At 39.7% G+C, this 12,430-nt stretch overlaps 1 protein-coding gene across 1 annotated transcript; it reads left to right on the top strand.

Annotated features, from left to right (window-relative positions):
• Positions 1–7,003: 7,003 nt before the first annotated feature.
• Positions 7,004–11,497, top strand: LOC117533901 (zona pellucida-like domain-containing protein 1). The gene is made up of 11 exons (XM_034197937.1): positions 7,004–7,887; positions 8,433–8,548; positions 8,653–8,879; positions 9,034–9,218; positions 9,311–9,383; positions 9,477–9,574; positions 9,657–9,737; positions 9,860–10,031; positions 10,148–10,244; positions 10,801–10,830; positions 10,952–11,497. The coding sequence occupies exons 1-11, from the start codon at positions 7,751–7,753 to the stop codon at positions 11,086–11,088; spliced, it is 1,353 nt and encodes a 450-aa protein (XP_034053828.1). The 5' UTR covers positions 7,004–7,750; the 3' UTR covers positions 11,089–11,497.
• Positions 11,498–12,430: the final 933 nt, after the last annotated feature.

Here is a 12,430-nt window from a genome sequence, read left to right as displayed (position 1 = left end):
ATCTCACAGAACGCAACTGCTTCTCATTTAGTTACGATCAGTATCACCAGCAGCAACCACAGGATTAAATTGCTGCTGAAATACTAATCAGTAAAAGTAATCATAAATAACTTCATATACAAAGTGGTCTGACAGGGGTTGTTCTTCTGTATTATGAGAAATCCTTCTAAATAATTAAGTACTCAAGCTTTTGAATGCATTAGGTGTTATGGGTCAAAGCATCCACCATTGAAATGGAGAGTTGAAGAACAGTATACATATTTTCGGAAACACAAATACAAAGAGAACGGAAACGCTCAACTGCACCTTTAAGTGCCAGGTTACATCTCATAAAGTCCCTTAGAAGCATCCAGGACACTGAAATTAAGTCTAATACCTCTACATCTGCAGTGCAACACTAATGGCGCGTTTCCACTGCAGCGGGTAGCCCCGTTTAAGCTTCCTTAACCGTCCTCAAGCGGCCAGGCCGGTTTTTGGTGGCGTTTCCATATAGCCTAGTACCGGCCAGCGGGTACTTTTTCCCTCTTTTTCCGGCCTCATAAAATCGTGGTTCCCTCAGACCAGGGCCAGGGCTGAACTAGTGACGTCAACACTCTCGACTGCTGATTGGTCAGAGAGAATCGTCACAAGATTGCGCGCGAGTTCATCCCTAGCGTCGCATATATATCTAGAAGCAAGCTTGCAGCATTTTTATAAACAGCATTTTGTAAACGGATGAGCTACAAAAATGGCTACGTCTAATAAGAAAAGCACACCGTGGTCGACCGAGGAGGTGACGACGTTCCTACATCTCATTGGGGATGATCAAATCCAGCGGGAGCTCGACGGAACAACTCGAAATGTGAACAAAAACAAAGCCGATCGCCCCGCCTACACTGCGTTGCTACCCCAGGTCCTAAACTGTAATGGAAATGCGCCACGGCCTGGGCCGGCCAGCGAGGCAGCCCGAGGCCAGAGCGAGGACGCTTAGGGACGCTTAAACGGGGCTACCCCGCTGCAGTGGAAACGCGCCATAAGTATTCATGTGAGATTAGATACTGAGATGAGGATGGATCCCCTATAAATACCTGCAAATGGGTCACAGATTATTAAACCCAGGAATTGGTTTTCCATTAATAGTGCAGTACATAAAGAGTTGTCAGGGTGTGACTTTAAATAAAAAGGGCTCCTCCTATGTTAAAGTCATAACAAGTTTATGATACTGCTCAGGTTTTGCGTGTGTGTAATGGTGTGACTCAGTGTACAGCATGTACACAAAAGATGCTGTTGAAAGTTAACCTATTGTAAGGTTAAACAAACAATACAATACTTTCTGGGTAATTTTGACCCTGTTTGCAATATTAAAAAAAAGGAAAGGAAGGAAAAGATATGTTATGATAAGATAGGTTTACATATATATTATACAAATTATACATGGTGGTACAAATGAAACAAAAAGCTTGCCACAGGATTATTTGAAGCTTTCTAAATTTCCAAAGTCAGGGCGCTCAGACAAACAGTATTTGATATCAATGTTTTGTCCTGTTACTAAAGACTAATGTTTATGGTATGAACTCTAAAACAGTTATAGACAGTTTAATAGACTGCACGCACCAAGATCCCCTTTTTTACTTGGGTTATCCAGGAAAAGCAGTAAGTGAAGACACAATCAGGGTTCGGTGAAAAAAACCTTACACGTACAATTATGTGATTCATTTTTTATGAAGACATATTGATTATAGGCCTTTAAGACTTTACAAACAGCCATTTGAGTTTCAGAGATCCATGCAACAGCTGTCTTTTTCTTAATTGTCCTCTGACATATTTTTCTATGTGGCCCTTTTCTACGGTGGCCCTGAAGTGCAAGACACCACAGCATTTCACAAAACACTCCAGCATTTCAGAAAACACAACAGCATTTCAGAAAACACTACAGCATTTCACATTGGACGGAAAGGGTATTCCTTTAGGGAGAACACTTCTTGTTTGTGATTGGACAGAGCCAGCCAGAGAAGCACTGCTGTGATTGGTTGTTTTTGCTGCCAGTCCAGAAATGACGCTTCGTGATTGGTCAGCACCCGACAGCGCAACATGTCCCAACCATAGGTGCCAACACATCAACCGTTAGCTGTTAGCACACACTCAGAGCTCACAGCTCCTCATATCATATCTGTTCAGAAACTGGACAAAAGTTAAACATGTACAAACCACAGACTGTCTATGTCATGGCGAATACAGTCGCTGCTTTATTTATGTCTGTATGCCGTTGTTGTGAGTGTGGACGGAGCAGCTACAGGTTAGTTTAGCCTGATCGATCCTATCTCCATTCAGAAAACACGCATTTTAAAAGGTTTTTCGCCTGCCGTCTTGTCTGCACACTTGTCAAAGCATTAGTTATTATTATAAATATTATCTCCATGTAAATACTATGGTAGACTACCCAATATTCGCATTGCTCTAATCGCTCGAGTTTCACCGCGGCTGTCAGCTGTGTTTACGGCCCGTCCAAGCGGTGGCGTGTGTTGAAGCTTCAACGCTTCTGCCCATTAACTTTGAATGGGGTGACGTCACGCTTTGCCGGACTGCATTGTGGTTCCGTCGCTTCGCTTTGCTCGCGTTGGTCGAGCTTCGACGGAAGCATCAGCCAATCCGGTCCGGCAGTGGCTCAGTCAGTAGGGGCTTGGTCTGTGAGCTGTAGGGTTGCCGGTTCAAGTCCCCGAACAGACCTAAATATGGAGTGTGGACTGCTACTTGGAGAGGTCCCAGTTCACCTCCTGGGCCCTGCCGTGGTGCCCTTGAGCAAGGCACTGGACATCCCCCTCCCCCCACTCCCATTGCTCCCCGGGCGCTGTACAATAGCTGCCCACTGCTCCTAGTACTAGACTCCTGGTACTAGGATGGGTTAAAAGCAGAGAACACATTTCACTGTGTGTGCTGTGTGCTCTGCATGTGTGAGCATTAAAGAGGGTTTCATCCCTCCGATTCTTTATCTATATCTATCAAATCATATGCCAGTACAAGCTCTAGCTAATCAAACCGCGTGCTTGTGTGTCCGGGGCGGGAGATTAATGTGATTGGTTGTTGGTCGAGTTTCAGACACGCCCAACGGCAAGCTTCAACGCACGCCGCCGTGTGGACGCTGCGTTACGGCTCATCCACACAGCGGCGTGCGTTGAAGCTTCAACGCTTCTGCCCATTCACTTTGAATGGGGTGACGTCACGCTTCGCCGAACTGCATTGTGGGAGCAAAGCGTAGCTTTTCTCGAGGTGCTCGCTGCAAAAGTTGAGCAATGTTCATCTTTTCAAGCTTCGACGGTAGCTCTACGCGATAGCGTCATAGACTTCATCTTCGGCAGTTTAGCGGTCGCGGTAAAGCAGGATATTGAATAGTTGTTTTTTGTCTTTCCAAAGGATTTGTTGACTGAAAGTAAATGATACTATAATCAAAGCCATATCCTGAGATTGTATTACTGGTGTTTTATCATCTATAAATAGCCTGTGTGTATCCTCAAATGTCGTTTAAAACGTTTTATATATCTTATCAGCTGGTGTAAGTGCAGAATATTGAATATATATTCAGATGTTTGCTAATGTATCCCTCTTATATCCATCAGGAATTAATATTAAATGATGAATTAACATTCCTCAGCACTGCATAAGTGTGGTCGTCAGTCATATTGACAAAGAAGCACTATTATATTGTATATTGTATATTATGCGGCGTTTAAAAGGACGGTATTTCGCTTGTCAGATTCCGCGGGTGTGCCGCGTGAGGCAGTGATGTAACCATAGGGATGTAACGCGGTTGATGCTGTGACGTAACGCCGGGTCGATGCTTGCGTAATGCGGAAGTGGGATCTAAACTGGGTTGGAAAAACGATAGACGCAGGGCCCTTCTCACTTCTCTTATTTTTCATTTCCTCGCTCCTCGGTCTCTGTCTCACCGGAAGTTGATTTGTCTGCGCCATCTTGAGTAGCGTCCTAATCATGGATGTATAATAAGAACTGGATACAGCATGGGAGGCGGGGCCTCATTCATTATGAGAGTTGCTCAATGGCGCATGATGACAAAATGGCCCAACTTTTGAGAGAGCGAAACGTCACAGATTACCCGGCATGCCTGAGAAGTACCCGTATGTGCACTCATAGAGCATGCGCAACTTTAACCACGCCGCCCAAAAGGCTCGTTCACATTAAGCACGTGAATTTGCGTACACGTAACAGCACCGCGCGTTCATGACAGCATGGTACTGGATTTATATTAACGAGGCGGCAGTTAGCAGCTAGCGGCTAGCTAGTAAATGATGCTAAGTTACACATCAATCGTTATGTACTTTTATATTACGCTGACATCAGGATCTAGTGATATCCAAGCAACAGAGCTTAATTTAGCATGATACTTGTGTGGGTTGTACATGAAACCACTTGGTAATATATAAAAATGTATATGTTGAAGCCTGTTATGATCAATTGTGAGTTAAAACTTTATCTAAAAAGTAAAGCTGTTGATGGATTACTGTGGTGGAGTTAAAATAACAATAGCCTATTTATTTTTGAAATGTGATGGAGTAAAAGGATAGTAACTGTGATTATTCATGTTAAGTAGCCCACAAGTAACTAAAACAATTGCAAGTGCAATAAGAAGCTACAGGAACGTTAATCTACGTCGGTAATATTAACTTTATTTAATACAACATTTACAGTACAAGATTTACATCATACAGCCCATGTAGTATAATATTTTACAAATGATGAATTACAGCAAACATGTGCAATATATCCATTATTACAGCTCTGTGGGCTGGCAGTAAGGCGATATGGTCCGTCGTTATTGTGCATCCATGGATAAAGAGAAACTCATGTAGTGCTGAACACGTAACATGAACGTGCAGGGCGGCGCGGTCCCGTGGGTTAGATGCGCGTTCATAATGCCGAGGGAAATACCTCTCAGAATAACGTTATTAGCACATTTTTACAACTTGAGGAACGAATGTTTTTAATAATGGCTATACAAATGTTCATACTGGGTAGTTTATTTAGTTTAAAAAAAATTATCCAACGAGTTACAGACCACTCTTTCCCAATGTAAGTCAATGGGAAAAAGTTTTTCCGGGCCCAGCAACCAAAAGGAAGTGTAGTACCGCCGTTTGACCAGCACGAATATTCTCATCAGACTCCGGCGCACTTCCTGGGGGCTTGGTCCCAATGGCCTTATTTTTGCCGGAGGAGCGATAATGGAGGAGCTAAAACCGAGGAACCACCAGACCATCCTTCGATTAAATCCTCAGACACTCGCCCCGCCCCCTTACTGTGTATCGCTCACTGATTGGACGATGCAGTGCATGCACTGATCTGATGTTTCTTGACATGAGAGCAGTTTCCCAGCGGAGTGAAGAAAATACATGAACCTCACGGGACTCACTCCTCAGTTTATACCGTGTTTTGTTTCAATTAATGTATCATTTAGTTACAAATATGTGATATATCTGAACAACAAAGTGGTCAAAAATCATTTTATTCATTTTTTGGAAACATTTTCATGATCGCTTTTTTCGTTTTACATTTTCATTTATTATCATTTCCATTCAGTCATTAAGTGCTATTTAAAATGTTAATTTGCTACATATCCAAACAAACAAACAAAGTATGCAGTCCAATTAATGTTAATCTAACTGGGTTTTGATAGATAACATATCTCTTTTTCTTCTCTGAATTATTTTATTTATTTTGTGCACTCTAATCAATATTAATCAAACTATTGTTCGTTTATACATTTTAAGAATGGCGTTTATCTTTTTTAAGAATGAGTTCTTATTTAATTTTATTTATTTGGGTCAAAAACAGATGATACAAATGTTTGTGTCAGTAAATGTGTACTAACCGGTACTAACAGAGGCGGGGGGGTGTGTGGAAATAACGGGGACAGAGCTGGCTGCTGTCAGACGATCAGCTGTGCAGGGTCATCACAAACGGACGTCGCTTCACGTGACGCTCCGGAGGAAAGGACGTCCCATTGCCAGTGTTGTGCTAGTTACTGAAAACCAGTAACTAGTTACCATTACTAGTTACTTCATTTCAAAGTAACTCAGTTACTTTACTGATTACTTACAAAAAAAGTAATGCGTTACTGTAAAAAGTAACTTTTTAGTTACTTTAAAAAAGTGCTCCCATTAATGCCCTTATAGCCTTCATTTCAGTACTGTTATTGCATTGGAGAATAATACAATCTGTTGATCAACTTGACATGCCTTATATGCAATCTGGATTGCATCGATATTAGCTGGCTTTCCATTTTTGTATATTCTTTCTCCAGGTAGTTGGAAAACGTTTTCCGTCCCATATGCCGTGTGCCGCCCGGACATGCTATCATGCTAACTAGCTCCCTGAAAGCGGGTGACTCCACTGTAGCAATAGCCTGCATGTGTTCTACAACATACCGTGCAATGGCTTTATCGACTTTTCCCTGGATAGCAGTCCCTTGGTTAAAATCCAGCCGCTGTTGCTTAGGTGGAGGTGGAGTGGCGTTGGATGAGTCTGGGTCTGTGCCGGTCTTATATACTAGCTTCGTCCCAGCATGTTGTTTTTGCAGATGTTTTAAGAGATTTGAATGACTGGTTTGGGCACACAGGCTTGTACCAGGTTAATTTCTTTATTTCCCAAGTGTGACCACAATTGCTGCTTATGGGCCCAAGTTTGAAATAAATGTGCCCTCAGTCACACTGATGGCATGTCTTGGGGACAAAAACGTATTTGGACAACAAAGGGGAGATTAAAACTGGCATTTGACATTGGATACGTGTAAAGTAATATAACAAGCACCCTTTTCAGGATGTATCGTCATGGTGTATTGTGGTGCTGTTCTTTGGGGACCCGAGTTACTCAGGAGTCTCTTTGGTGTTGTGATGCACAAAAGACTTTGGATTTCTCTCAGATAGGTGTGTCTTTTATTGGCTGACTGTACAAAACAGCACTGAAGTGTTCAATATACAGTTTACAGCCTGAGGCCATAACAAAAACTGATCCATTACAAAAAGTATACTGTAGAACAATAATGAGACTAGTATCACATCATAAGATCTCTGAATAGGTGCACCTTGTTATGATCACTGACCCTGCTCTTTCATAAACCTACGAAAAATAAAACACTGCTGTTATGTATATGTTATGGTTTCTTAAGGTTTATGCAAAGCTCTCCATGCCCATACCCAACACAGCAACAAAAGGTTTTTCTATCGTACAGCATCTTTATCTACATCAACCTAGAATTAACATCAAGTTGCATCTTATGCCAGACCAGATGAGATGATTGCCATTGCAATACTGGGTATATAAAGCTCATTCTGTTAATGTGGCATTAAGGGGGAAACAATTCAGAATCAATCTGGCGCCCTGCTGTTAAACACATTATTAAAAGCAAACTATTGATAAAACAATGTTGTCTTGTAACTTTCACCTCTCAAAGAAAATCACACAATCCTCAAATGTCTCTATTGGTCTATCTGAGCTCTCTGAGGATGGGACAAGCTTAATTACATTTTCGCTGTGAGAGTCATATCGTCACATTAATAATTCCAACCAAACTGCTGATTAATAAATCCTCATAACAAAACAGTATTCTAAAACACCAGTGAACTGTGACAGAGAGCTGGATGTGGGATTAAAAGTGGCTTAAAAGCTGCATGTTACAATCAATAGAAGGTGAATCTTCAACCCTCTTAATTTTAGATTTATTGTTAATCAAATTCAAAATGTATGTACAATATTAAAAAAAATGAAATTAAAGATGTTAAAAGCTCCACTCACATTACACTATTGTGTGAGATGTTCCCGCACACGCCCCTGTAGAGGCGACAGTATAAATGCAGAGCTCTGGTTGCTGATATCAAGACAGAAAATGAAGACTTACTGGTGAGTCCCTGAGATAACATTATAACGTATATTTCTGCTGGTGTCATACTGTAGGTTTTATGGCTTTATAATGCTTTGCATCAAATAGACCTCTTTCATTAATATATTATGTAATTTTTAATAATTTGTCTATCAACAACACAGAAAAATCTGCAATTATTTTTTCATGCATTCATTTAGGTTGTTAAATCAAACCTGACATATGCAATTTAATCTGAGAGGTCACCATGTGATCAATAATGGAAGTTTATTTCTAATTTGAATAAAATGCATGATAGTATGTTGTGTCGAGATATAGTGGTTTTAAATGTAACCGAATTGAAGGATATACTAGTTATTTTATGTCAAGCTACTTTTTTCTAAAACACTACATAAATCATGATAGCGCTGGTTGAATTATTCATGTTTCTTCTTTGGAGTGATTGTATGTTGCATAATGGCCTGAAGTAATTATATTACCTTTGTAGGGATTTCCCTAGTGTACACTAAGGTTGAAAGAAGATGGTGAATGCCTCAGTTCCCATTGTTTTGCTGTTTTCTTTCAGGTCCACATTCAGAACAATGAGGCTGATCATCCTTGTGTGCCAGCTTAGCCTCTTTATGAGGACTGAGGCCCAGCTACCAGAAGATTGCGCTCTAAGCGAAACAAACAGAGCTCCAAGTTTGTGGCGTTTATTACACATAGTCTTAAATGACTGATATTCAAATTTCTCCATCGCAGTTTGAATTACCTGAATAACCTTCTTTTTTTTAAAAATCCGTCAGAAAACTCGGACATCACTGTGGACTGCGGCACTCAGTTTATGGACCTGAGCATCTACATTTGTCCAGTGTACCAAGCACTTTACAATGAGTCTCTGATGGTCCTCAATAATCAGATAAACACACCTGAGTGTTATGGGACTGCCGACTGGACCATGACCCCACCAGTCTTAAAATTCAGATTCCCAATGAATGAAAGTTCTGTTTCATCCTGCAACAATGACTTTAAGGTATTCTTTACTATACCTTTAAAAAAATAATTGGTGCCATATGGTAAAAGTTTTCATTTTGTATATAAAACTCAAGGATTATTTAGTCACTCATACATCAAAGAATGAATCAGACACTGATTTCTGTGAAATAAATGCTGTTTTATTTCAACAGATATCCGATCAGGTTGGAACTGGAGACTTTGCTGACTTCTCCAAAGTCCAGTATGTCAACATCTCTGGCACTATAAACTCAGTAGACCCCTCTTCAGGTATGATCACTTATCTCCCGCAGATCTTATACAAGTTCTCCTGCTTCTACCCGATGCAGTATCTCGTGAACAACACCCAACTGAGCGTGTGAGTATGTCATGAATAGCACTGAACACGGCATGGGAAATAGGCACTGAGGGAAATTTGTATTAATTTAAGTTTATTTTCATTCGATACAGATCAGGTTCGAGTCTTGCCATAAGAGACAACAATGGTAGTTTCATCAGCACACTGAGTATTCTGCTCTTCAAAGTAAGTTCTACTCTCTCTTTAGGAATTTGACAGAGAATATGTTTCAAAATGTTATGATGTTATGCATTTTGTATTAATTTTTCTGTGGAACAGGATGAACTGTACCAAGAAAGGTTGATTATACCAGAAACAGGACTAAATCTGAAGACCAAGATTTATGTTGCAGTTAAAGCAAACAATCTAACAGACAGGTATTTATGATGCTGCAGCTAACAGCAAACGTTGTGTTACATCAAGAAAAGATACTTAAAAAACACCTGTCTGTCCTCACAGGTTCAACGTGATGCTAGACAGATGCTACGTAACAACAAATCCAGATCCCATTCAGTTAACCTATTATGACCTTTTTGTTGGGTGAGTCTCAATACAAGTTTACAAGTTACCACAGTATGAAACCTCCTCCTTTTACACTCCAATCCAATCCAGCTATGGTACTTCCCCACTTGCAGTCACATTGCCATATTTTTTCATTCAAGGTGTAACCGTGACCCACAAACTAAGGTGGATCTTAATGGAGAGAAGCAGGAGGCACACTTCTCCTTTGAGGCCTTCAGATTTGTGCAGCACAAAAACAAGACAGTTTCCACCTTCTTCCTGCACTGTGTCACCAGGCTCTGTGAGCCGTTGGCGTGTAGCAAATTGTTCCCTGTGAGTAGACACCAGATTTCCTTTAAAAGGACCTTCTTTAAAGATATCACAAATAGTTACTTACAATAGTTCATTTATACACCGTAGTTTTGATTATCTTTATTAATGTTGAACAGGACTGTACAACAAATCGGAGAAAGAGAGCGGTCCAGGATGCGTTGCCCAATGCTACCGTCACCTCGCCTGCCATTCTGGTGGGAAAACAAACCAGTGGTGAGTCTTTTTGGCACAATTGAACTGATATATCCCCTCATCTGATAACAATAACAATTTCCTTTGTGAAAAAAAGATATAAATGGTATAGTACCATCAAATGTGCAAATTGTACTGGGTACACTTTTTTAAACAAAAAGAATCCTCTGAATGTATCAAAATAAAAACATAGTTTGTTGGTGCCTAAAACCACAGAAGCACTTTCTGAACATCCACTATTAGCAGGTAAACACATTATCTTTATGCTTTCAAATAACGTGAAAAAAACAAAAACAGGTTTCATTAATTTCATTATGATCAAGATTTTGTAAAGTTAGGGCACAAAAACAACTTGTGCACGAAATATTATGATTTTATTTGCAAATAACTTGTTATGGTAACAGGCAACTGGCACTAGCTTCATATTTAGGATGCATACATCGTAGTGGTTTCAGTTCCACCAGGTCACAAGAAAACATATAATCACATTTCCATAAAAATCATATTATTAATTTCATCAACTTATTTTTTCAAGTGAACTCTGTCAATTATTAATTGAGTTTGGTTTCATCTTCAGGAGAAGCTCAAACTTTCTCAGCTTCTTACGGTAAGAATCGTGTTTATTGATGTTACTTTCTCAGTCAGTAATTAGCAACATGAACTAATATTACCATGAGGTGTAGTACTGTGTGATGCCATTATGCCTTATTCCTTCCCCGCTCACATAGGTACACCAGTTGAGAGCAACTACAGCAGCCCCGTGGTGGCTGTTATTGTCTGCATTGTCGTCCTGACTATTGTCATCCTTGCCATGGCTGTTTACTTTACATTGTACAGCAGACAGAGAAAACCAATCATCCAGTAACAAACCCTGACTGAGAGCTGAGTCCTTCCCCAATCTGAGTGCCAGCTTAGTACGTCATGATTTACAAAGCAATGATGTTATACACAGATATTAATTGAGAGACGTTAGTCAGAAATGTCATACTGTCATATTACCATTTCACACACATTATAACATTAGTAGTAATCTAGGCTTGCTTGATAATCATAATTAGTCACATTGTTTATTAATATGGGGATGGAGAATCTTTACTATAATGATATGTTAGTTTAATCATGTTGTCAGAGTCATATTGAAGTATTTAAAGAATGGTGGTTGATTAAGATTGTTGTTATCATTTAGAAATGTTGTACTTTTGAATTGTTCTCAATGAGATTGATGAAAACAATTCTGCTTAGTCAAACATTAAAATGTTCACTGTCTCTCACTGTATGGCTGAAAAGACTGAATAAAAAAAACGTGAAAAAATTGCAGATACAAGTCTGGTTGCTACAAATATAAATAATAGTTTTTACTGTCCTCACATGCAGGCTTTGAATAACATGAAATAATCACTCTGATATACTGCACTGTATGGACAGCAGTGTGTGCCAAAATGTGTCTCAATGGCTCACTTGATGAATAACATATTTGTTTGATAATATTCAACACTAAAATGCAAATTAAACTAAAATGATAAAAGCCCTGGTTTATACATTTTTACCTAGACTGTATATAACGATTTTAACCAAATCTTACACCTCATTTCATAGTGAAGCATGGCTTTATAATCTATATTAAAATGTGTAAGCCTTTATTATTTCAGTTACTATTAGTAAATATTAGTAACTTTACATGGTGCATGTCTTTTAATATGCAATAACTGATCTTTTTGGAGCATATGGTTGACGCCTTAGCAAACAGATACTTATTTACACGTACGACAGTGTGGAAGTGACAACATTATTCATAGCGAATTGGGTTTCTGGCCAGCATATGTGTTATCTGTGGCATTGCACAGTGTCACAAGTCTTCTAACAATGAGTCTCTGATTGGTTTTGAAATTTCAGATTTCCACTGCCATCTCAATAATACAATCAATCAATGTTTATTTATATAGCCCAATATCACAAATGTTACATTTGTCTCAGTGGACTTCACACTTTGTACAAAATATCAGTATGACAATACGACACCCTCTATCCTTAGACCCTCACATCGTACAAGGAAAAACTTCCGGAGAAAACCCACAGTTTAAAGGGGAACATGGGAGAAACCTCAGGGAGAGCAACAGAGGAGGGATCCCTCTCCCAGGACGGACAGACGTGCAATAGATGCCGTGTGTAAATTGAAAAGATAATACATTTACAACATAGGTAGTCCA

The sequence above is a fragment of the Gymnodraco acuticeps genome, unplaced genomic scaffold (assembly GCF_902827175.1).
Source record: "Gymnodraco acuticeps unplaced genomic scaffold, fGymAcu1.1, whole genome shotgun sequence".
Lineage (NCBI taxonomy): Eukaryota > Metazoa > Chordata > Actinopteri > Perciformes > Bathydraconidae > Gymnodraco > Gymnodraco acuticeps.
This window is presented reverse-complemented; position numbering and strand designations above follow the sequence as displayed.